Source organism: Xenopus laevis, chromosome 1L (assembly GCF_017654675.1).
Source record: "Xenopus laevis strain J_2021 chromosome 1L, Xenopus_laevis_v10.1, whole genome shotgun sequence".
In the NCBI taxonomy this organism is placed as follows: Eukaryota; Metazoa; Chordata; class Amphibia; order Anura; family Pipidae; genus Xenopus; species Xenopus laevis.
Window position 1 is genome coordinate 46,138,136 of NC_054371.1, and position 26,941 is coordinate 46,165,076.

The 26,941-nt window shown below is 37.1% G+C and overlaps 1 protein-coding gene across 2 annotated transcripts; it reads right to left on the bottom strand.

The window, feature by feature from the left end:
• On the bottom strand, positions 1–26,590 carry klkb1.L (kallikrein B1 L homeolog). Of its 2 annotated transcripts, XM_041580934.1 has the most exons (16): positions 26,508–26,590; positions 26,242–26,300; positions 23,925–24,084; positions 23,669–23,775; positions 21,448–21,607; positions 17,274–17,383; positions 15,113–15,272; positions 13,527–13,636; positions 13,278–13,437; positions 12,450–12,562; positions 10,559–10,739; positions 7,670–7,845; positions 4,418–4,513; positions 3,384–3,523; positions 827–981; positions 1–558 (listed from the first exon to the last, which is right to left on the bottom strand). In XM_041580934.1, exons 2-16 carry the CDS (start codon positions 26,297–26,299, stop codon positions 519–521), a joined length of 1,926 nt encoding a protein of 641 aa, XP_041436868.1. In that variant the 5' UTR covers position 26,300; positions 26,508–26,590; the 3' UTR covers positions 1–518. The 2 variants fall into 2 exon arrangements, with proteins under 2 accessions (XP_041436868.1, NP_001086768.1); NM_001093299.1 differs by lacking the exon at positions 1–558 and having other exon boundaries at positions 632–981; positions 26,508–26,551.
• Between the last annotated feature and the right edge of the window lie 351 nt (positions 26,591–26,941).

Sequence of the window (26,941 nt, forward strand, 5' to 3'; positions counted from 1 at the left end):
TGAATTCTTGTCGCTACTGGATAGTGAGGTTGCTGTTTCCTCCATTTCGCTGTGCACCAGGGGTTTCTTCTTTTGGTGAAGGCCAGGGTGTGTGAGTGCTTCTTGGACTACCACAGCCTACAAGTCTATCTTTTAAGAGCCTTTTTTATGACTTGCTTGACAATGGATTTTCATGAAAGCAGAGACCATGCAAAAAGTTAAATAGCTTTTTTTTTGCATTTTGGCACCACTCTTCACATGGGTGTCCCTTAGACCAGTGCCCTAGATTGTCCATCATTGAGACACATAGACAATGAAATGTCAGGAGCAAGAAGACAGAGAAGAGCCTTGTGCTAACTGCCAGCTATTCGGGAAAGTTCCACAATGGCCAAGAGTTTCCTAGTTGACAGAAGAGAATCATTAGTATAATGAGGCAGTAATCCTAAGAAATGTGTCTACAGTATTTTCCATCTAGAAAAGCAAAACTATTTTTTCACTAAACCTGTGCTTTGATATGTGTGGCTTGCATTGAACTGGGTTCATGTGGGCAATACAAACGAAGCACATATTCCGGTAAATCTAGAAGACAAAATGGAGGCAATAATGCATAGTACAATATTCTAGCAATGAGACATTATTATTAGAGATTATATATGTAATGTATACAGTTTATTTGTTGGTTTAGAATCAGCAGAAGAATAAAAAAAACATACAGAGATGTTTCAAAAAGAATCAAAGGGAAATATATACATCCGGAGATTCAAGAACTGAAATGTTTTCTGAAAATTAGGTGCTTATTCCTGATTTCTGATAAAATCGAAAACCAAGCACGGGTAAATTGTCTTACAATTTCGTGTGTTCGAGAATCCAGTTGGTAAATGTTGACACTCTCGTGTAAACTCCGGGCTTCCCAGGACGGGCACATCCTTCACCCCAACTTGTAATGCCGGTTAAATACCATATCTCATCCACCTCACAGACAAGTGGACCCCCAGAATCCCCCTGAAATGCCAAAGTAGTAATATACAGTGAAATTCCTGTTCATTTATATAGAATTTTAAAAAAAAAATATGACAAATAATTTCTAGCAGATTCTAGAGTCTTACTTAAACTCCATTGTCTCTTCCCTACTGTAATGTATAGCTAGAACAGAGAAGAGCAGATGTGGCTCAAATCATGGATTGTTTGCTAAATCCTTGCTTAGCTTTCTAAGGCTTATTCAGTTGAATCTACAAAACAGGAGTAAGTATTACTAAGCAGGTATCAGTCATCCGGTGCATGTGTAGTGAATGAGTGGAGCTGTTTGATATCAGGGATGACACCAAAGGGCAGCCTTATATTTGCCTAGGCTATCAACATAATAAAAATGTCCTTGTTGACATGAAAATGAGGAAGAATTGATGAGCAGGGGGACAAATGTGCAATATTTTTGCAAACTGAATCTTTCAGTGCACTGTATCGCCCTGTATTATTGGAAAATGCTCACTTGAGCAACTAGAGAGCTGGGTCTGACCATTGCTGTTTTCTGGCAGTGGTGGTCAAAAACCTGTTTTTAAATGCACCATTCATGGAGAAATGAATTGAGGAATGAACAGTTCCAGCCTTTATTTCAGTTGTGCTATGCAAAGCTATTTCACTTTTAGTTAATTATTCCTTTAACAGTTTTATGTGCTTCAGCACTATTTTACACACACGCATCTACAGATATAACTATACTGCCAACAACTGTTTTTTTGTGGCCAGAAGGGTTGTCTGTTAAGCTGTTTTCCCTCTGATGTAGCTTGTTGATGAAGGCTCTTTTCTGCACAGAGTTTTGATGTAGTGCAATATACGTAACTTTGATGTCAAACCGGTAGAAGCCTTCACTTAGATCTGCTAGAAATGCTAAACTAAACCTTTTTCTAACGAAATCATGCTTTGTCCCGCTTGCCCCAGAAAGCTTTGTAGATGATTGGATTCTCACTTTTACTTTGCTGAAATCCTGTTTTGTGGCTCTATATTATACTACCTATTTTAAACTGAGGGACAAAAGAGTTTCTTCTTTATACAAGTAGAACACATGCTGTTTCACAGGAACCTTTCCCTATAAAATGTATGGCACGGCCAGAAAGTTATGAAGCAGCCGCACAATGAGTGTTTTACCTTGTGTGTCTGGAATACCTATACACTACCAAAGCAAAAGTTACAAAAGTATTGGGAGCATATTTATTAAAATTCAAGATTTTTTTTTCCATCAATATCTAAAGGTCATATAGTCAAAAATAAATCACAGGTCCTGAATTTAAGGGTACTGGCAAACAATGCTCTCTCAGATGTTATATTTTATGTAAAATAGCCCAGAATTTCTGGGATCGCATGGTTCTCGGCAGGGAAGCAGGTCTGAAAATGTAGCGATTGTTTTCAGGCTGGTTTGGATTGCCCTGTGAACAAGCAGCTGTGCATGTAAGCGGGTCAGATCTGGGACAGGCGCGAGTCCACTGAACTAGACCCGCGCAGGACTCTATTGGCCAGTGGCTTTTCTGGCATAAGGTAGGGGTGGCAAAAAGCCAACACTGCTAACTTTCAGCCAAATTTTCATTTTCTGTTTTTTTTATTTGTAGAAAGCACATCTGTGCTCTCTACACTAATGAATGTTGCCACCTCTCTCATGCTGGGGGGTGGGGGTGCCCCCTTGAATGAAGATGTGCCTCCAATCTCTCTGAAGCTTTTAATTTCTAAAATTAATTTACTTTTAAATCAAATATTGAGCCAAAAATGGCAAAATACTGGTTGTATTCAGCTGGGCAAATTTAAAATAATGCTAAACAACATATATGTGTATTGAAAGGGACACTGCTATTTCTACTGCACAGACTGTGATCTAACGCTGTAGCTTTAATAAATAACAGTGTGCCTCCGCTGAAGATGAGGAACCCCACATGTAGCCTGAGGTGATTGGGAATAACCCTGTTGCATTATATACAGTATATGTTAGAAAGTGATTATTACTGTGGTAACACAGATTCACTTGCCGATCCTTGGGTTACAAATGCATGTGTCCTTTCTTCTTATTTCAAACAATGGCAGATTTATCAGCACATGTCAATTGTAATTACCATTTATCTAAGGAAAGCCATTGTTAAAATCCCATTGAGGTAGTCAGCATGTTCATACATAAAATAAATGATTAGGGGCTCTGCTGGTGTTTTGTAATTCACAACAAGAAATGTTAGGGAATGTGCAGACTGTGAGTTATTTAAACTAATGTTTGAAGCCTTAAAATGTCATGGGATGAAAAAAATTGTAATCTAAAATGCCACTACCTTCTATTTTCAGTCTAATGTAGTAGGGGCTCTGTGATAACCCCACCTCCTTGCTCTACTGCATTTACAGACATATCCAGCACCATACAGTCTCTCACTTACCTTACAAGCATCTATTTTACCACTTTTATATCCAGCACAAAGGACCTTTTTATCAATCCTTGTCTCCACATAGCTGCCCTGACACTCCTCGGTTGAAATTGGGGGCACTTCTGCCTTCTGAAGAACATTGCCAGGGCTTCCTACAAATAAAGACAAAATAAAGTATTTATTTGCACCATTCATCCATCCTATAACGTGCCATATAAGCAAAATGTAACAAAATCGAAACCAACTGATTGCATTAGTTTTAATCAACCCTCCCCCCTCCATCACCTGCAAAAACAGCTACTTGTGGTGTTTATACATCTGGTCAGTAGACTGTATAACTAAAGTCATTTATATGTTGCTAGTTGTGTTGAAGTGGACATACAGGGGCAGGTGTGCATGTTTGGAGAGGTAACCATGTGCATGTTTGGAGAGGTCGCCAAATGATGAGATCTGGGTCTGACTTGGCCATCCATGTTTTTGGGCCAAATTGGGTTGATCTGGTCATTTGTCCTAGAGCCAATAATCGGATTGTCCACTTGAACCTACTTGTTGGACAAGGAGTTGTTGGACGAGGACTGCATCACTGTTTGTTTGATTGCAGCCAAAAGAATTAAATCATTTTTTTTGATAATACATCACCCAAAAAATTCCTTAAATTTGCAGCATTGTGTAGATATGAATATTCCTTAGAAAAAAAGCAAATTAAGTCTTGCAACTGTATATGGAACGACTTCCCCATACCCCTACACAAACATGATCCATGCATTGGTTTAGTTAGAGATCAACATGGTTTGCCAGGCCTAGGAGTTACACAAGGAACAGGAGGAACACAACTAACATAACCAGGGAGAACAGTCCGGGATTAAATTTATATAAAAACTATACAATACAGTAAATGCAAGCATAATGCAACACCAGTCTAATATTTAGCCACGGTAATCACATCAATCTGTGCAGTGTTTTATCCTGGGAATTGCCCAGTTGCACATCACAAGGCAAGACAAGTAAAATAAGGACACTACTGCAGCTGCTATACAAGCACATACCCGTTTCTTCAGTGTAACCCCATCCAGTTATCCAACATGAATTAGGAAGTACAAGAGTCGCTTCACTTGGTGGAAGGCAGATTGCTTTTTGATGATCTGAAATTAAACAAATAGGAAAGAACAGAAAATATACAGTTACAGATTTCTGCACTTAAAACAACCCCCTCCACTTGACCTGAATTTTTTTTATTCTATTTTGGGGCATTTCAGAGTAAATGAAAGGTTCGTGGAAAAACAACCCATGTCCCCCCCAAATGCTATTGTACTATAGGAATGGTGGCTCAGTGATTAGATCTTCTGCCTTGCAGCAATGGGAGGTAATAACTTTGATTCTGGCTCGGGCACTATCTTCAAAGAGTGTGTGTGTTCTGTCTGTATGGGTTTCCTTTCATTCATATAGGCAGGTTAATGATATAAAATTGACCATAGGGAATGTAACAGGAATCTTAGATTGTAAGCTCCACTGGGACAGGGACTCGTGTTAAAGACCACAGTGCATGATCCTACTGACATGGTTCGGCCTGCATATGCCTATTAGGCCAAAATCAGCAGGGTGTTGGCTGTACATCGGTACCAACAATTTCTAGATATAGAATAAAGTCCAATAGTGTTGGTGCTTTATATGAAATAATGTTTTAATTTGTTTGAGTGTGTATTTGCTTCCTCCTAGCATTCAAGGATCTAGGGTACCTTTTTGTTCCCTTTAGATATGCTTTCTTGTTTTAGCAGTAATAATACATTAGAAGCTCTCAGCTGCGCCCCCCTGTTTAATGCTCCACTCAGGATGTCTCATCTGGTGCCAGGGACTCTAGTTATTGCTCAAACAATATATTGGTACAAGACTGGGAGGCAAATGGCTACAGTTTAGCCTAACTACTCCCCCTAGAAGTTGCTTCTGTTATGTTGGGGTCTAGGCCCACCGATGTAGGGGGGTTGGGCAGGGCGGGTTAGGGTTTTTCTGGGACAGAATTTGTTGATTGTTCTGTTGTATGGTTCATCAATATGCTTTGCTAGCAATGGTCATGTTCTTCATGCATGCAAACGTACTAAAGGTATCTCACCAGGGCTATGTCGCCACAGGGGATATACTCCCCTAAAGAGACCCCTACCGGCTAAATGTGTACGCAATTGTTAACATTAGTCTCCTGGAACACCATGGGATTAAACTGTAAGTTTAAAAGAGCTCAAATTTTTGACTGTATTAAAAAATATAAGCCAGCGATTCTCCTCTTGTAAGAGACCCATCTCGTGGGCCAAAAGCTCCTCTCACTAAGAAGGCATTGGGTAGCACATCATGCACCCTTCTCGACCCACTCCACGGGAGTTTCCATACTGGTCAAGAAAGGAGTTCCCTTTGAGTTCTCTGGTATCAAAACTGATTTTTATGGGAGGTATATAGTGTTGCACTGTAAAGTAGCTAACCAACTCCTTATGTTGGCCAATGTATATTGTCCTCCACCCTTTTCAGTTGCACTAATGGAGCGTATATATATGCAGCTCTTTGCTCATTTCCACCTGCCCCACTATGCATAATGGGAGATTACAAAGCTATACGTGGTGCTAGCCTAGACAGACTAAGCCAAACATCCATACAGGGGCAGGGGTTAAGGCGCTGGGCTGATGCTCTCAGCCTCATAGAGCTTTGGCGCTGGAAACATCCAGATAGTTGACAATATTCATGTCACTCCTCTAGTCATGCCACCCTATCTCGCATAGACTTGGCTCTAGCCTCGGCTGACTTTGCCCAATTAACTGTGTCAGCAGAGTACCTAACTAGAGCATTCTCCGACCACTCTCCTCTGGCCATTACCATTCGCACGGAGGGCAATAAAGGGCGATCAACCTTGCGTCTGTGCCCCATGTGGTTAACCAATGAAAAAATTAGGGAATGCTCCCAAGAGGAATATGCAGTTAACGGGACACCAATCAGAATAGTGCTCCACCTGATGTCCTATGGGAGGCTTCTAAAGCAGTAGCTAGGGGTGTGCTGATCAACATAATTACAGCAGTTAGAAGGAATGCCAAAGCTGAGGAGGCACATACAAAATTTAGGGAGGCAGAGGTGACTCATACTCAATCTCCCAGTGTGGACACGCACCTGAATCTATGCCAGGCACAAAGGTCACTTGAGCTTGCCCAAACTGTGCTGACTAGGAAGAAACTCCTATACACAGACCAAAAAATATTCGATCAAGGGGATAAAGCTGGAAAACTTCTTGCAAGGCTGGCCTCAACCAGAAACACCCAAATTTGGATAGCGAGGGTTAGGGATGCTAAAATGGGAGCTGACTGACACTCCGGAGGGAAATCTTAATATCTTTAGTGCATTTTACTGAATTTCTGGAGGCTATCCCCTTCCTCCACCTCTCAAAGGAAGAGGCAGATTTTCTAGTCCAGCGCATAAAAGTCAAATTATGGAAACATCCCTTATTTGGAAAACCCCAAGTCCCAGGCATTCTGGCAAACAGGACCCATACCCATACCTGGGATTTATTAACCTGCATTTTACGGTTCCATTGGCAACTGAAAAGGGTGTTAATTTTATAGTTTGCACCAGTGTGCAGTGAATATAAAGACATAAATTAAAATTTATAATGTGATAACTGGCCAGTGAATACTACATTTTGAAACCTTTACACACCTATTACATGTGCCCAATAGTGTATTACATGTAGGTAAATAATTACTGTAATATGATTCTTTAAATAACCCTGCATCTCCTTGGCAGTACGGCACTGTGATTCCTATTGGACCGTTGAACTCTTTAGATGGCAAATAGGAATCAGCGATGACATGGCTTGCCATGTGACCCATGTTATTAATAAGTGCAGAAAATATAAATGCATATTACAAAACATGCACAGGGTTTGGGGCTTAGCTTACTACCCAAAAAAAGAAAGTATGATGGTGTAGACTAAAGAATGGAGGCATGAAATGAAGTGATTTAAGATGCAGAGAGCACAGTGTTGCTGGTGTTTTTTTACATGGACCTTACTTAGCAGTTCTTTAAATCTTATCCTCAAATAAGCAGAAGCAATATACAAACACATAATTGTGGCAGATTTGTTTTGGAATGCAAAAACTGCACAAGCCTCCACCACACGTTAGAACATTACAGATGACAAACACTCTTCTAGCAACTATTTGCAAATACAACAGCTGACTCATTGCACTTTAAATCCATCAGTACAATACATAACTACATACTTATATCTGTCATCTAAAGCATGAACACAAATCGCCCATATTTACCATTAAATACGATTGGTGTTTTGAGTTTTAGCAGGGCAATGTCAGACCCATTTCCAGCTCCGGTGTAATGAGGATGAATTATTATTTTTTCCAATTCAGAAAATGGTGTCGATTTTGTTATATTCAATATTCTTACAAATCCGCTATAAATAATCCACATTTGAGGTTGGGGATACCTAAAGAATGTACATTATTGGTACAATTAAACAGTAAAATGATGCTCACATATTCATGATAAAGACATATTTATGTGCCACAAAATCTGTTTCAATAGCATTGAAAACACTATTTGACAGATTTATAAGAATCCAAGGAATATTTATGGGGGATACATTTATTTGTTTTGTAAGTAATTAAATTCTGACAATTGATGGACTACAGCAACCTAGCTTTGGATACAACTACAAGGTGAACCCCCTTCAAAAAAAGTCAGGGAAGACAAAAACAAAAGAAAACGAATTAATACTCCACTCCTCATACCAGAAAACACAAACACTTGGTGGAAAAGTAAAACTGTGCATAGCAATACATATAACTAAATGTAAAATTGATACAAGGGTGAAAACAACATTTAAAGGCATATTCACGTTGGGGGTTACATTTCTAAATGAGAAATTAGGTGTTAAAAAAGGAATTAAAAAATAAAAAAGAATGCAGTACAGGTATGGGATGCATTATACAGAAACCTGTTTTCCAGAAAGATCCAAAGGCCATCTCCCATATAAACTCCATTTTAATAAAATAACTCAGATTTTTAAAAATGATTTCCTTTTTCTCTGTAAAAATAAAACTCTACCTTGTACTTGATCCTAACATATAATTTATCCTTATGGGAGGTAAAACTAGGAATGCACCGAATCCACTATTTTGGATTTCGCTGAACCCCTGGATCCTTTGCCAAAGATTCGGCCGAATACCGAACCAAATCCAAATCCTAATTTACATATGCAAATTAGGGATGGGAAGGGGAAACATTTTTTACTTCACGAGATTTCCCTCACCGCCCCTAATTTGCATATGCAAATTAGGATTCAGATTCGGTTCGGCCAGGCAGAAGGATTCGGCCAAATCTGAAACCTGCTGAAAAAGGCCGAATCCTGGCCGAATCCCGAACCGAATCCTGGATTCGGTGCATCACTAGGTAAAACAATACTATTGGGTTTAATTAATGTTTAGATTATTTTTGGTAGATTTAAGGGATGCAGATCCCAATTAAGGACATATACCTTATCCAGAAAACTCCAGGTCCCAAGTATTCTGCATAACAGGCCCCATACATGATCTGTCCTTATGCTGTACTCATTAAAGCAACAGCAACATCAAAAAATGAAAGTGTTTTAAAGGAATACAAATATTATGCAGTGTTGCCCTACACCGGTTAAACTGCTATGTTTGCTTCAGAAACACTACTATTGTTTATATAAATAAGCTGATGGGGCAGCAATGGGGGCAGTCATTCAAAGGAGAAAAGGCTCAGGTTACACAGCAGATAAGCTCCGTAGAACATAATGTTATCTGTTATCCTCTATTTATCCTGTGCCATATAGCCTTTTTTCAATTTCCGCCATTGCTACTCAGCAGCTTGTAAATATGAATACTATAGTAGTATTTCTGAAGCAAACACATCAGTTTTACCAGTGCAGGACAACAGTAAATGATATTTTAATTTTTGGTGTTACTGTTCCTTTAATGAGATTTATATCATCCAGTAACTAGGGACAGGGAAAAAAATATGTTATTCTGTACAGTGGTAAGAGTGTGGCACCTACATTTCAACTAGAATGCCCCCTAGCTTGCAAGGACCAGATTTTAATCATGAAAGACGAGCAGTGGAAAATTGGTAACTGCATTTTTATTAGAGACTTCACTACAATATATTAGTCCATCGACCAATTATTAATCAAGAAATTGGCTTGTGCTATCCTGGAACCTGTTAAATAAACGGGAGCCTATTTTACAGAGTTCTGTGAACTGTTTGCAATTCATTATGGCTTTCAGAAAATTCATACTGCAATCAATTGATACGATGTGTCTTTTGACGGAGGTTAATCATATTCACACATAATAAGGCGAGATACTTAATGTGACCGCTAGTAAGAATGAGAATGTATTAAGGCTGGCTCAAGCATTCAAGGATTTAGTTTAAACACCAAGGTGATTGAAGAAGGCACGGCTTAGGATCAGTGGAGACTGCATAAAATGAAATTATCTTTGCACACAATATCCCAAGGATTAAGCTTTCTAAATTAAAAAGGTTGAAAGACAATAAAAAGACTAAGTATGTGAACTACATTTCAGGGTAAGTCCTCCGTGAAGAACTGTTGTATTAAAGTCACACGAATAAACTGTCACAGAAATAAGCTACACTGCAGAGCTACATGAACAGTAAAAGCTATAGTGCACCTATTTCATCTTGCAAAAGAAGCAAAAAAAAAGTAGCATTAACAATAAGGGGCAGATCAAAATGTGAGTTTAGATTTTAATAAATAAAAACTCACAACCCTTCTATTCATTCCTTTGGGATTGTTAAAAGCATATTTATCAATGGGTGAAAGGTATAACTCACCATTTGATAAATACGCTTCCAAAAATCCCACAGGGATGAATAGGTCGTGGGTGAGTTTCTATTTATTAATATCTAAACTCACACTTTGATAAATCTGGCCCTAGATGTGAAACCTTACAGAGCATTTGGTTTTTACATGGGGTTAGTGACTCCCATTTGAAAGCTGGAAAGAGTCAGAAGAAAAAGGCAAATAATTAAAAAAAATATAAAAAAATGAGGCCAATTGTAAAGTTGCTTAGAATTGGCAATTCTACAACTTCTAAGTTAACTTAAAGCTGAGAGACCCATTTAATTGAGATGATGTATTTTGGGGATATACTTACAGGGCCACACAGTGTGCAGCAGTTACTATCCACTGGTTACTTATAATAGATCCACCACATGCATGCTTTTTGTAACTGGCACCAAGTCGGAGGTGCATGGAAACCTGCCATGGCCATTCCCCAAGTACACTATCAGTACCGCCAACAATTCTATTTGCATGTTCACTTGGCTCTCCACATCCTAGAAATAGAAAAAATGTTACAGAGACTACAGGTACAGGTGATGTTTTGTGTAAAATATAACATGTTGCATTGCTTTCCACTTGGACACCAAAAGGCACAGGCACTTGCCCAAAGACCTGCACTTCGCAAATGAACACAGTATGGGTATTCATGAGAGTTTGGGAGGGGAGCTTGCAGGCATCCACTTTACTTGCATGTGACTCAGAAATACAGGTTAGAGAGTGACAACCAGCACGGGTTGCAAATCATAGTTATGGCAAGGACATGGCTGTCTTATGTCCACTGGCTCTGTGCATCAGCACGAGGTGCAGAGTGCATAAAAGAGCCTGATGTAATGATGCTTGAACAATGAGCACTAAGGGGTAAAATTTTGCACCTCTTAGTGATCTAGAATTTGCAATGGGTCATTATTAAAGGTAAACTATACCCCCAAAAAATGTAGGTCTCTATAAAATGATATTGCATAAAACAACTTATATGTAAAACCATTACAATTGGGTAATCATAAATAGAAAATTGACATTTTAAAAAATAAGGGCCACCCCCTGGGATTGTACGATTTACTGTGCACACAAACATACCACACAAACCATACATGTCAGGTCACATGAGCCAATTAACAGACAGAGTTGTGTCTTTTGCTTCCACAATCCACAATACAGTTAGGGGCACATTTACTTACCACGAGTGAAGGAATAGAATAAAAAATACTTGAATTTCGAAGTATGTTTTTGGCTACTTCGACCATCGAATTGGCTACTTCGACCTTTGACTACGACTTTGAATCGAACGATTCAAACTAAAAATCGTTTGACTATTCAACAATTCGATAGTCGAAGTACTGTCTCTTTAAAAAAACTTTGACCCCTACTTCGCCACCTAAAACCTACCGAGCATCAATGTTAGCCTATGGGAAAGGTCCCCATAGGCTTTCTAGCCAATTTCTGATCGAAGGAAAATCGTTCGATCGATGGATTAAAATCCTTCGAATCGTTCGATTCGAAGGATTATTTAATCGTTTGATTATTCGTTAGATCATTAGATCCAACGAATAGCACTAAATCCTTTGACTTCGATATTCGAAGTCGAAGGATTTAACTTCGACCCTAAGTAAATGTAGAGTTGTAGTATTTCTAGTCATGAAATGGTGGTTCAAGACGAGATGTAAAAGAGCAGTTTTTACTTAAATATATATTCCAGTTTGGTAAGATTCTTTCATATGCCATCTGTTGCTTAAGTATTCATTTTGGGGCTATAGTTTTCCTTTAAATGACCTCTTTAGATATTTAATGATCAAATTCTACTGACTTCATGGCTACATCTGATGGTAGCAACTCAACAGTGGTTGACACAAAGCACATTTGTCATCATCCTTTATTTAATGTTAAAATGAAAACATTAAAGGTCATTTATAACCTCCAATGGAGTCTACAAAGTTCAAAAAACAAGAACAATAAGTTTCTTCTTTGTATTGAGCCCACTGCCATTCCCTGTTGCAGAATTCCCCCTGGTCTCTGTACTCTGCTTCAGCACATCTGTATTTGTAAGGGTTGGGAGACATAGGCATCCTCCCTCTTGTCCTCTACCCATCATCTAATGTCTAAGTTAAGGGAGCACCAGAATATACAGACCACAACAGGGCTGGCCTGTGCCCCCTTAATTCAAATTCAGCTCTAATAAAAGTTAGCAGAACAAAGATTGTTCCAACCTTTGACAGATTTCATTTTACACAGCCTTAAAGAAAATCCTGATATGCCGCCGTTCCCGTGCCGTATACCAGTTGGCAACCCATTGGAAGATATCTTCATGTGGCATTTGCACCTAAGCAAAACATGAACATGCATGAAAAAGATTATTCACATAGAGCAAGGCAACAATATTTGTCTTTTGGTATTTATTTGTATTAGGTTTCTAAACAATGTTTAGCTGGGGAGGGTGAAGGATGGATGTACAGATATGTACTTTTATGAAATGTAGTGAGTTTTTAATTAAAGGAAAAGTAATACCAAAATAGTTAAATATTAAAGTACTCATTTGACTTGTTTATTGATAAATAAACCCATCTTGCTGTAACTACAACTAAACCATCTTGCTGTAACTACACCTAAATGTACAGTTTTGTGTTGATTGATCTCTCTTTAATTAAAACACAAAACAGTCTCTTTTTTTTCACTGCAGCGTTAATTTCTCAAATGTATTATTTTTCAAGTTCATTTTGTCATGCACAAAGAGAACATTTTTCTCAAATTGCGTGACATTCCCATAGGCTGCTATTGGACACATTTATGCACATGATGCAGTGAGTCGAGCGATAGAATTCCTCCATATATGAAATGCAGGTATGCTTCATTAGATATGATGTATCTGGGCACCAGGTGAAAACAATGTGAAATCATTTATAAATAATAGAAAAATCATGATCTTAAATTGGTATAGATTTTCAGGTTGAGAATTCTTTATTCATGGCCAATTACTCTCACATTGATGCTACCTTTTGTGACACATCTTATAGCTTTATCATAGATCTATTCCTCACTTTTTCTCCAGGCAACCAGATTTCACTGGTCCATAGGTAAAAAACTGGCAGCGAATATTATTAGTGCAAGCTTGTTGGCATTCTTTCTCTCCGCTGACTTCTTCTACAAGCAGCTCATCTCCGAGGAACTCTGAGTCAGACAGCATAGTCAATGGGCACACTGCAATAGAAAAATTGGATTAAATATAAGATATGCACCAAATGCTAAAATGTAATAAGTATGCTATGTTAATCTGGAGTTTCAATTACCTGAGGGACTAAATTTACAAGACAGAAGGCTAAAGCCAGATATAGTGTGTTCTTTATTTATTACTTCATCAGGTATCCCTTTGGTGGATGTTCTTACATAGCAAACATTCCTAAGAAAGATTAAAGGTGATATTTAGAAGCATACTATCAACCCTTTGCCTTTTTATAAACCCATTCAATTGCATTTTAGACTTCAGTATTTAAAGGTTTTACAGATGTGTTTATTTACCAACTACAGGGATGTGAATGAAACCAATGAAATACATATATAATTAAATAATAGAATTAAGTCTAAAGAAACTGAACTTTCTGAGTACAGTTTTCTTGAAAACGTTTTATCACTCATCCAAGCGGTTTCTTAAAGGGATACTGTGATACTGTTTTTTTTTTTTTTTTCAAAACGCATCAGTTAATAGTACTGCTCCAGCAGACTTCTGAAATCCATTTCTCAAAAGAGCAAACAGCTTTTTTTAATTAAATTACATTTTGAAATCTGACTTGGGGCTAGACATATTGTCAGTTTCCTAGCTGCCCCAGTCATGTGACTTGTGCTCTGATAAACTTCAGTCACTCTTTACTGCTGTACTGCAAGTTGGAGTGATATCACCCCCTCACCCCTACCCCAGCATCCTAACAACAGAACAATGGGAAGGTAACCAGATAGCAGCTCCCAAACACAAGATAACAGCTGCCTGGTAGATCTAAGAACAGCACTCAATAGTAAAATCCAGGTCACAATGTGACACAATTAGTTACATTGAGTATAAGAAACAACAACCTGCCAGAAAGCAGTTCCAAATTGCTGGCTCTTTCTGAAAGCAAATGACCAAGCAAAATTACCTGAGATGGCTGCCTACACAACTAAAAAAAAATACACTTGCTGATTCAGGAATGAAATTATATATGGTAGGGTGAATTATTTGTAGTGTAAACAATGTATTATTAGATAATAAAAACTACATCACAAAAATAATGACAGAATCCCTTTAAGTTTAACCTGGTGGTAGGGAGAACTAGTTTTGTTTCCTATGAAATAAAACAATGCTATTCCATCACATAGTCTTATTAGACTCTTGGTTTCATCCTGATTTAGAATTTACCTAGAATTTTAGGCTAGGAGATAATAGACATATGCACTTTTCCATCAATTAAAGTTAATCACAATTTCCAAAATTGCACTTTGTTGGTGGGGCTATGGTATTACCCACCATTACTGGATGAAATTGTGTCCAGTTTTGCAACCCTGGAAACCAGACAGGAGGTTTTGTACCAAACAGTTTTTCAAAAAACTGGGCTGTCCATTTCAAACCTAGACAAGTGGCAACCTTAAAATCAGGTGATTTCATGCAAATATTATGAATAAAAACAAAACAATGATCTATTAGTGCTTTATAGGTAAAAATAATGGCTTTTCGTTTAAAGAATAGGCAGAATATATTTTTAGCATATGTGCTATTTATTTTTATGAACATTCTATATTTGTGGCTTTAACATTAATCTGACCACTCAGTAGGCTTTGTTTTTCATAAAAGCATTGTCAGAGAAGATCCAAACAACAACATGCAGATTATTAAAGTTATTCTAACCTTTGCAAAGGGTCTTTTGAGTCTTTTTTAAAAAATGTAAAGAACAAACAGTTTGGATAGAATGTACAAATCTTTTGGCAAGTGAGTACATCTGGGGCAAAAACTCTTGTTAGGGTTTCTCCGGGAAGTTCCATGTTCTGAAACAAATCATTTTGGCAACCTTGAAAAATAAATTCAGTTATAGAAAAAATTATTGTTGTGATACTTTCACATAAGTGTTATAGACTACCAAAAACATCACCTAAGCTATAACCTCATGAACATTTGTTACAATAAATCTATAACATTAAATCTATCTAACACCATAAAAAAAAACATTCTTTAGCACCACCACAATACCAATAGCAGGCAGGCCATGAACTCTATCTCTGAATCTTAATTAATAAAATTAACATGATTGAAAATCTTAAATTAATGTATATTGGAACATTGCTTAGAATGAGATTAGCTTTTATTATGCAAAATGTTATATTTGGGTTTACAAACCATTTAATAAATCAGTTTCACTAATAGTCTTCAATATTTTTTCTCACAGTTTATTTGTGAGTCCCTAAATCCTTTTTGATCCAAATGAAAACAATATAGTGAGGTTCTGAAAAATGTCATCTGTGTTAAACGATCAATTCCAGTTTCAGTCAGAAATTTGCAATGCACCATTTCTAAATAACTTGACTGAGCTTTTGGACATGTTTGTAAAAAGTGTAAAAAAACAAATTAAAAAAATCAGCATCTAAAAGCTATTCATGTAGAATTCAATAGCTGTTGTATTTTCAAAACTCTTTTTTAAGTTTCGAGTTTCAGAGATTAATTTGACTCATTGAAAATGAAGGGTACAATTTGATTTCACACAGTTGGTTTTATCATGGTTTCGTTTTAATTCCAAGCTTAAATAAGCACACATACAAATAAAATTAAAAAATTCTAATTTTGATAAATCTTGCTCTATAAAAACATTTATATCACAAAAAAAAATTACAGGTTGTTCACTAGTTTGTTCTGAATATTTACGTTAAGAGTTATTTAAGGCAGTTTTTAGAGAGTTTGAGGAAAACACATTGCGGTTTTGGTGAAGGTGCATGAATTTTGTCGGGAAAATAGTAGAATACTCCTCAGTCCAGTAACGTTATTAGAGGGGGGCGGCGCAGTAGGGACCCCCGCCCCCCTCCATATGCTATTTTTGACCGGAATCCAGTGGCGCGCACTGAGGGGGTGCGGGGCCTTGGCCCAATTGCACCCCCTGCTCCACCGGTAGTTACGCCACTGCTTCAGTCAGACTTGGTAGCCATTTCATTTGTCTCCAGACCTACTAGTTTCACAACACAAATGAAAAACAGGTATGGCAACTGCAAATATGCTTGGTGCATGTCTGAAATTTCCCAAAAGTTTTAATCTGCCAATTAGGTTCTTAAATATAAAATAAAAATGCACCCTCCACGAGACAATTAAAAGTAGATCTTTTGTAGCAAAATTGTTGCATCACTTGGAACAGTTTATTGATAAATAGAGGTTGATGAATTAGCTGCCAATATAAATTGTCTTTTACTATATCAGTAATTTAAAAGATTATACCTATTTTATGATGATTATACTTATTATAAAAGTATTGTGTGGCTATTAATTAAGGGGGTTATTTATCAAAGTCTGTATCTCCATATTTTCTGCTACAAACTCTGATCAAATCCACTCGGGTTTTTTACACTTATTTATCATTAAATTTTCCCGAAAATTTGCTTTGCGGGAAAAAAAAATCAGATTTACACGATTTTTCCGGATTTTTCCATCTGATTTTCACGTTTTTTTTGGGGAATTTTCATCCGAAAACTCTGAAAACTTCAGGGTATTGCACGAAACCCAACGCACAGCAAAAAATCATTGGGACTTCACGCATTGACTTATATGCAACCTCAACAGATCTGAGATGCCGGATTTTCAGATTCAGACTTTTCCATCCTCGGAGTTTAATAAATTCCGAAAAAAGTGTTATTTTTTAAAAGTCTGATTTTATAAAAAAAAAATCATGGATTTTTAGTAGTTTTCACATTTGGAGTTTAGTAAATAACCCCCCAAGTGTCTGCTAGTTAATATATTTCTGGTCAAAATCTTATAGAAAACTCCATTTGCTTCATTACATTAAGCAAGAAGATTAAATGAAAAGGTTAACCTAGTGATGACTTTCCACATGCTTTTAACGAGAAGCCAGATATCACATTATCCAGGAGCCTTATTCTTGTTGGCATGCCTTTACCAGAGTACTTGAAATAGCACCTGTTTCTGTGTTTAAAGAAAAGATATGTAATGAACAATTTGTCTCAGTTTAATCCTTATCATTAATATTCATTTGCATAAGTGTTCATTTCAAATGTTAATACAGAGTTAGTACATATATATACATTTACAGTTCTAAAAATTGTTATTTTACTCCTTCATATGAAGAAATGCAACAAATCCCTTTGTCATACACATAGAGGCCCATTTATTAAAGTTTGAATTTTAGTGGTACTGGTATGGGATCAATTATCCGGAATCCTGTTATCCAAAAAGCTCTGAATTACGGAAATACCATCACCCATACACTTTATTTTATTCAAATAATACAAATTGTTAAAAATTATTTCCTTTTTCTCTGTAATAATAAAACAGTACCTTGTACTTGATCAAAACTAAAATATAATTTTTTTTTGGAAGCAAAATCAGCCTATTGGGTTTATTTGATGTTTACATGAATTTCTAGTAGACTTGGAGGGTCATTTACTAAACTGAAAAATCTTGAAAATCAGATTTTTTCCTGCAAAGCAAATTTTCGGGAAAATCTAATAAATAAATACGCAGAAAAAACCTGTGGGGGTTAGATTGGAGTTTGTAGCTGGAAATGTTGAGATAAATGTGACTTTGATAAAACTTTGAGGTATGAAGATTCAAATTATGGAAAGATCTGTTATCCGGCACGAATGTCATTAATGTCATTATTAAAAGATCTGAACAGAAAAAGTCTGAACAGAAAAAACACAGAACAATCCAAAAAAAAAGTACGAATATCTCTACACCTCTAAATATTTAAATTTTTGGACAGCTACTAGCAAAAAAAATCTGAAAACCTCTAAAATCTGAATGGTTAAAATGGTGCAAAAGGATCAGCGCCCTATTGTACAATCCTGTATTTTGTATTTGATAACTAAGCTGCGTAAATGTTCTGTATGTTAGTGGCAAAAATTCAATATTAATTATATTCTATTTTAGAAGCCTTAAAGTCTAGAATAGAATAAAATAGAATAATGCTAGAAATGTTAGGGGCAGATTCATTAAGGGTCGAATTTCGAAGTTAAAAATACTTCGAAATTCGACCCTCGAATTGAAATCCTTCGACTTCGAATATCGAAGTCGAAGGATTTAGCGCTAATCCTGCGATCGATCGATCGAAGGATTTTTCGTTCGATCGAACGATTAAATCCTTCGAATCGAACGATTCGAAGGATTTTAATCCAACGATCGAAGGAAAATCCTTCGATCAAAAAATCACAGGCAAGCCTATGGGGACCTTCCCCATAGGCTAACATTGACTTCGGTAGGTTTTACCTGCCGAAGTAGAGGGTCGAAGTTTTTTTTAAAGGGGAAGTACTTCGACTATCGAATGGTCGAATAGTCGAACGATTTTTCGTTCGATTCGTTCGATTTCGTTCGAATTCGAACGAATTTAACCAATTCGATGGTCGAAGTACCAAAAAAATACTTCGAAATTCGAATTTTTTTCATTCGAATCCTTCACTCGATCTTAGTGAATCGGCCCCTAAGTGTATACTAAACATAAACATAAACTTACTGCACCAGAAGCCTAATTAAACAAATGATTTTGTTTAATTAGCCTTAGAAGAACTAAAGTCTAAAATAGAATAATGCTAGGAATGCTGTATTTTGTATACTAAACATAAACATGAACTTACTGCACCAGAAGCCTAATTAAACAAATGATTTATGCTTTCAAAGTTGGCCGCAGGGGGCTGTCAGCTTGTAACTTTGTTAAACATCTTTGCAAGACCAAGACCATGCACATGCTCAGTGTGGTCTGGGCTTCAGTTGGGAGGTTAAGCTTATGAATAGTCATAAATTGTCAAAACAGCACAAGTCAAATAATATCTGCCATAGAAGATGATATAGCATGACTATCTGTTAAATAATCAGATTAATAATCAGAATATGCAGATTGCACTGGATCTGTGAATACAAATCTCTACACTGTTGCTGGCTGCTCTACAGGGAAACAAACAAAGCTGCTTGAGTTCTCCCCCTGCCATTTGAAAGTATGATCGTTTCCCTGCAGAGCAGTTAGGGACCGTCTGAAGTTTCCTATCTTCAGCAGTCAGAGCAAGTAAAACAAAGGGGGAATTTCACAGGCTAAAGTTAGGTTTCTTATAAAAATGGTACACTTTTCTTAATTAAAGTATATTGGAGATAGATTTCTTTTTCATTAAAGAAAAACGGGATTTTATTTTTTTGCCTTTACATCCCCTTTAAGGCATGGTGCTCCAAATTACATTAATACTTCTTATTTAGCAAACCCAGGTCCAAAACAGATCCCATACCTATAATAAAATTTTCCCACACATTACAGACTTGCTAAGGTCTAAAGATGCTTCTTGATGTTTGAATGAAACAAGCTGATTCTATCATTATCTGCAATAAATCTTTGCAGTTGTCGGCTTAATAAAGACTGAGCTTCCAAGAAATCTTTTGTACCAAGAAACTATTTTAGAAAGAATGATTTAAAGCACTTTTCATTAGATAATGCATCAGCAATCTTTTAAGTGCTACATAAGCTAAGACAATTTGGCTTTCTAGGAAAATAGTCTTCGAGAAAATGGACAAACCTTGTTTGTGTTTATGAAGGGAGATATGGTGATAAGAGGTCAGTAACTAAACTTGCCTGACATTAACGCTTCTGTAGGTTTAGATCAATTCAAATTACTGAAAAGCAGAAACTTTGATTCTACTGTAGAACCGACATGGTGGTAAATCTATTCAGATGGTAAATCCATCACTCCATCTACACATGCATAAGTTGAGGGATGAATGACGTCTCTAACTACTCAAGGGTCTGCCAAAGGCTTCCTCTGTGCCTTCATTGACCAATAACCTGCTGTTTGTCAGATCAAATCTGTAGCTATGGGGACTTACGTACACACATGAGCCCCTTAAGACCTATCCACCGCTCCCTTGCACCCATGGGACTTTGCTACAAGATGCACAAAGGTGGAGCTCACTGTGCTACTTTCTAAGAAATCTACCATAGATTGCTGAATGTACACTCTTCCTACTTATATACAGTATGCAAGCTTTTCTTTCCTTTATATGCTAATTTTGCCTAATGTTATATTGATGCTAGCAATGCAGCTATGATAGGTACAGAAAATTGAATGTATCCATGCAATAAATAATGTGCATTAGTAATACAACTGGCATATGCTTGTGATATATAAATACCTGATATGAATAATGCAGCTATGGTAGGTATATGCTATGTGTATGCTGTATAAATAACATGTATTAGTAAAGCAGCTTGCATGATTGGCGTGTGTATGCTTTATAAAGAATCAATATTAATTATACATGTAATAATTAATATTACATGTAAAGGGCAAGGAAGCCCGAAACATGTCGTGTACTGGTGGTCGGCATTGAATAAAGTAACCACAGCATTTATGCTTATTGAGTGCTCTCCTCATTTCTTGTATACTAAAAGCATAAATATCAGGAAAGTGGTGACCTGTAAGAGGAAAGTTGCACTAGTATCCTGCACTGAACAGGCAGAGCGTTTTTGGACATCTTCAGTATTATGTATAGGAGGTGTTGGGAATAGTTATGGGCGAATTTATTCAGCAGGCGCTAATTCGCGGCGAATTTGCGCATTTCGCCATCAGCTAATACATCTGTGAAATTGCCACAAAAATTTGCCGGCGTCAACTCTGACGCCGGCTACAATTAAACGGATGCCCATTGACTTTAATGTGCGTAAATTGTCGCTGTCGTCGAAATTGTCGCCAATGTCAATTTTGACGCCGGTGAATTTGCCCATCACTAGTTGGGAATCATTCATTTTAGAGGTTTTATTAAATAATAGCTTATTTAATGCACTTTAAACACACTTCTGTGCCCCTGACAAAGTCCCCCAATGTTCTCGAGGGTCCAAACGCGTTAGGTTTTTAAGTGAATAAATATTCTCTATTTTTTTCATATTTTGAGTGTCCTGCTTCTCTTTATTAGTGCAGCACACAAAATACATTTTTATACATGAATTTCAATGAATTCTTCTTGATAAAAAAAACAGCATAAAATGTACTCACCGCAGTTGGGCACTGTGAAACTCTTGTGTCACATATGTAAAGTACTGACAGTATATGTCATTAGTACACCCTTCCTTGCACTGCTGTACATTTGCAGTTGAAGTCACATTGTAGTTTGTACCAATCATATCAATTCCAGGGAAATTTTTGTCACGGCAGACTGTGTCACAATAGGAAAGGGTTAAAATGCTACATTTTGTAACGGCAGTGATAAGCATTTTAAAGTCACCACAATTTATTGTATTCAACGTTTCATTCAACAAATGTGACCAATGTATGGGATGAGTTTTGTGCTTATAAAAACATTTAACCATGCTCCTTCATCTAAATATTTACAGCTTTCATCTGGCCTAGAGGTGTTCCAACCAAGTATTGACATACTGGAGTGAATTTAAGTAGGTAAGAAACTGTACTTTACTCACAAACAGGACACGAACTCGTATCTCTGCACAGCTGAAACAACTACCAAATGAACCTATGTCCCATTAAATACTGTACAATGGATAAGCCAATCATTCCCCTTCAACAGAGCAAAAAGCAAAGACCAAAACTGAGAAAAAATTTTGGTGGGTGCCATGTATAGCTAAATAACATGTACAGTATTTACTATATTTAATTTTGCACGAGATTCATATGCAGGTACGGGACCTGTTATAAAGACTGCTTGGGATCTGGGCTTTTCCTAATAAAGAAGTATTTCCGTAATTTGGATCTTCATAGCTTAAGTCTGCTAAAAAAATCATGTAAATATTAAATAAACCCATTGGGCTGGTTTTTGCCTCCAATAAGGATTGATTAAATTTTAGTTGGGATTAAGTACAATATTGGGATCAGAAGGGTGGTTCACCTTTGAGATAATTTTTAGGGCACATTTACTAAGGGTCGAATATCGAGGGTTAATTAACCCACGATATTCGACCATCAAAGTAAAATCCTTCGACTTCGAATATCAAAGTCGAAGGATTTACCGCAAATACTTCGATCGAATGATTCAAAGGATTTTAATTCATCGATCGAAGGATTTTCCTTCGATCAGAAAAAGCTTAGAAACCTTATGGGGAAGGTCCCCATAGGCTAACATTGGTGCTCGGTAGGTTTAAAGTGGCGAAGTAGATAGTCAAAGTTTTTTTTAAAGAGACAGTACTTCTACTATCGAATGGTCGAATAGTCGAACGATTTTTAGTTCGAAATGTTCGATTCGAAATTGTAGACGAAGGTCGAAGTAGCCTATTCGATGATCGAAGCACCCCAAAAAAAACTTTGAAATTCGACGTTTTTTTACTTTGAACCCTTCACTCGAGCTTAGTAAATGTGCCCCTTAGTATGTCACAGAGTGGCCAATTCTAAGCAACTTTTCTGTTTGTTTTCATTGCTTATTTTTTATAGTTATTTGCCTTTTTCTTCTGACTCTTTCCAGCTTTCAAATGGGCATCGCTGACACCTTCTAAAAAGTAAATGCTCTGCAAGGCTACAAATGTATTGTTATTGCTAATTTTTATTACTCATGTTTCTATTCAGGCCTATCCTATTTATATTCCAGTCTCTTATTCAAATAAATGCATGGTTTCTAGGGTATTTTGGACCCTAGCTACCAGATTGCTTGAAATGCAAATTAAAGAGCTGCTGAATAAAAAGCTAAATAACTCAAAAACAGTAAATACTAAAAAATCAAAATCAATTGCAAATTGTGTCAGAATTTCACTCTCTACATCATACTAAAAGTTATCTCAAAGGTGAACAACCCCTTTAAGTACAAAGTACTTTTGTATTATTACAGAGAAAAAGGAAACCACTTTAAAACGTTAATTATTTGATTAAAATGGAGACTATGGGAGATGGCCTTCCCGTAATTCTGGGTTTTCTGAATAATGGGATTCTGGATTACAGATCCCATACTTGTATTTGTTTCTCACACAACCTCCCGTAAATCCAATCTGCCCACTTACTATTAATCAAAGAGCAACAGAGACAGGTATAGTATATGGTATTGTAGAAGTACTGCCATAGTAATATAGGATATGGAGTCCAAATGACTGACTCTGTTGCAATTAAATTGATCACCACTTGCATTTTACTTTTGGTATTTCAGAAACAGAAAAAAATCTTGTATACTTATTAAGCTACATACCAAAAAAAATAAAATTTTGCTTTTGCTTCAGCATGGACATAAAAACTTTATGACAATTCTAATAAAGAATAAAAATTCACGTGTTTGGCTCACCGTTTATTTTACTCTTACAGTTTTTCAAAGAATGGCCAGAGATCACCCCAGTTAATGTCACTTTCGGCAGCATGTTTGTGGCACTCTCCTTTAAATAGCATGCAAACCTGCAGTCAAAATATTTAAATGTCATTAGTATTTGTGCACTTCATTTGTGCACTTCATCTGTGCCGTCATTGCACTGAGATTGCTTCTTCTATGGCTGTCCTAGTCAATATGAGCTATTTACAGTAAATAACTATTAGCATCAGTTTACCTTTCATTTTCTTTTGGCCAGCTCGCAGGGAGATATGAAAACATCAAGCAACGTGGGCTAAAAGTACATACAAGCTGGCAATATTCAACATCAGGTGCAAACACAGAGCGAAGGTCTCCTCCTTGCCAGTATATGTCTTGGTACAACTCTGATATACATCCTGGCAAAACAGAAATATTCTGGTAACATTATTTTGTCTACTACCTGGCTCACCGTGCTACAAGATGGGTTACAAATGCCACCTTATAGTCCTTCAGGGTGGACTGCTAGAAGAACCCAAGGGAGTAAATAGGTATTCTGCTCACATATCACCCTAAAATTCCCCCTTACCCCCCCCAGCCACTGCTCTGGGCCTTCCAATGGCTCTGGTCAAAAGGGGGAGACAAATGGGGATCATGGAAAATCTAGGGGCAAATTCACTAAGCGCCGAACGCTAGCGTCAATTCGCTAGCGTTGGGCATTTTCGTTACTTCGCAAATTCACTAACGAACGCTGGCGTAGATTCGCTAGTGTTACTTCGCACCCTTAAGCCTGGCGAATTTTCGCTACGGACGTAACTACGCAAATTCACTAACGCGCGCAGTGTACTGAACGCTACCTTTTACGCTAGACTTCCTTCGCCACCTCAGACCAGGCGAAGCGCAATAGCGTAGATAGGGATTGCTTCAAAAAAAGTCAAAATTTTTTCTAAGTCCCAAAAAACGCTGGCGTGTTTTCTACATTATGGGTGATAGGCTGAAAAAGATCGAAAAATTTTTTAGGGCTCCCCTCCTTCCCCCTACATTTCCTGACTCATGGCAACTTACCTATACAGTGGGCACATGTGTAGGGCAAAATAAAATTTTTATTTGATGTTTTGAAGGTTTTCTAGGCATTTGTAGTGCTGATACGTATTCCTCCATTGAAATTTGAATTTGGCGCCGTATGCAAATTAGCCTTCGCTAGCGTAACTTCGCTTCACTTAGCGAATCAACGCTAGCGCAACTTCGCAACCTTACGCTACCCCTGTGCGCAACTTTGGATTTTAGTGAATTTGCGGAGCGCTGGCGAAACTACGCCTGGCGAAGTGCCGCGAACCGCGGCGAAGTTGCGCCTGGCGCAACTACGAATCTTAGTGAATTTGCCCCTAAGGGTCAGTCCACACAAGCAGATTTGGGGAGATTTAGTCGCTTGGCGACTAATCACCTCTTCTTCTGGGCAACAATCTCCCTGAACTGCCTTTGCGTGTCTTCCCGTCTGCTATAATGAAAAGTCGCCTGCGCTAAAGAACATGCAGCACTTCATTTTCCGAAGTCGCCCAAAGTTGCCTCAAGAGGAAACTTCGGGTGACTTCGGAAAACGAAGTGCCTTGTGTGCTTTTGCGGAGGCGACGTTTTATTAAAGTGGATAGGAAGATACGCAAAGGCAGTTTGGGGAGATTGTTGCCCAGAAGAAGAGGCGACTAGTCGCCAGGCGACTAAATCTCTCCGAATCTGCTCGTGTGGACTGATCCTAAGGGGCTGATTTTCTAAAATTGTATTTCTATTTTTTCCACAAATCACACTTTTTCTAAAAAAAATTGTGTTTTTTTCTAATTTCTATAAAACTCCAAAAATGTGAGATTTATCACGTGTAAAAACCATGGAAAACTCTAATAAAAAACTTTGCCAAGTAAAAGCAGTCAAGCTCCCCTAGAAGTCAATGGTAGCTGCGATGATCATATTGGACCTTTTTTTTTTACCAATTCAGACTTTTAATAGTTTTTCAAAAAAAATGTCACTAGTTATTCTCTGAGGTTTTAGATATATTTATATTTTTCGGACCATTCGTTTTTTTTTTTTTAATTCGTGCTTTTGATTTTCATATCTTTTAATCACTTTCATGGCATTTGTGGTTTAAGAGAAGTTGACTTTAATCGTGGTTTCAAAAAGCTCTAATACCACTAAAATTTGACCTTTAATAAATGGGCCTCCACATAGGAAATAAGATACAAAAGGGGAGAAGGGAAGAGGTTAAAACAAGTAGGTGATAAAAAATAAATAATTGTAAGCAGAAAAGGAAAATTCGAAAGGTAAAAAGTAGTAGAGAAGTGAAAAAAGAGCACATAAATCTAAGATATTACTAATGTGCTTGGGATAAGGATATTATAAAGAAAATGCCTAAACGAGTGCAAATTCGTATTTAAACTGCAAAATCATTACATTTTTCACTATTGTGTTTTACACAGTTATAAATGAAGTGCAAACATGCCATAATTATGTTATATGCATTCCATATAACTTTTACTCACTTTGTTTTAGTCACGATATAAATCTGTTAAACATTTCATTTTACTCACCTCCAGAAACCAACGTGAACAAGAGAAGGAAAAGCAGCGAGGAATAATAACAAGCCATCCTACAAGGGAACATATGAAAGTCATGCAGTGCATGCAACAAAAACAGCTCATTTCAGTACAGATTTGCAATCAGTAATTGAAAAATTGCAGGGGAAGATTTACTAATAAAACACTAATAAAACTACTAGAACACACAGTACAGTACTCACCATTATCTATAATCACTGCACTTCTACTTTCCTAAAAAAAGGAAATATTACTTTTACCTTAAAATATTTTCCCACAGTTGCTGCCAGAGCTAATGTTTTTGCTGCTCTCGGACTGTTAGTTCTTAAAAAAAAGCCTGTTTACTCTTGGCTAAATAGATTTTTAGGTACAATGTTCGACTACCAACTTGTTCAGTTCAATGTTTAAAAGGATAAAGTCAACAGAACTTTCACAACCATTGTATCCTTCATTTTGTAACACATTTAACATATATTACAACATATATATTCTGAATACTCACATAGAAGTCACTTAAAGATTTCCAAGTAAAATGTTAATATCTATTTTAAAAAGGGCCATGTGCAACTATGCTCAAAGTGAGTCAAATGCAGTGCCTTTTCTACTATTCCACTCCCCTGGGACTTGAATTTTGATACCTGGATTCTGTTACCTGAGCATGTTAATTAGTATATAAATTAGGCATGCATCGAAA

Coding starts and splice junctions, on each gene's coding strand:
- klkb1.L (XM_041580934.1), bottom strand. CDS start 26,299: ATGGCTTGTTATTATTCCTCGCTGCTTTTCCTTCTCTTGTTCACGTTG. Junction 17,384..21,447: donor TTTCACAGTGCCCAACTGCG/GTGAGTACATTT, acceptor CTTTAAACACAG/AAACAGGTGCTATTTCAAGT. Junction 3,524..4,417: donor GGGTTACACTGAAGAAACGG/GTATGTGCTTGT, acceptor CTTTATTTGTAG/GAAGCCCTGGCAATGTTCTT.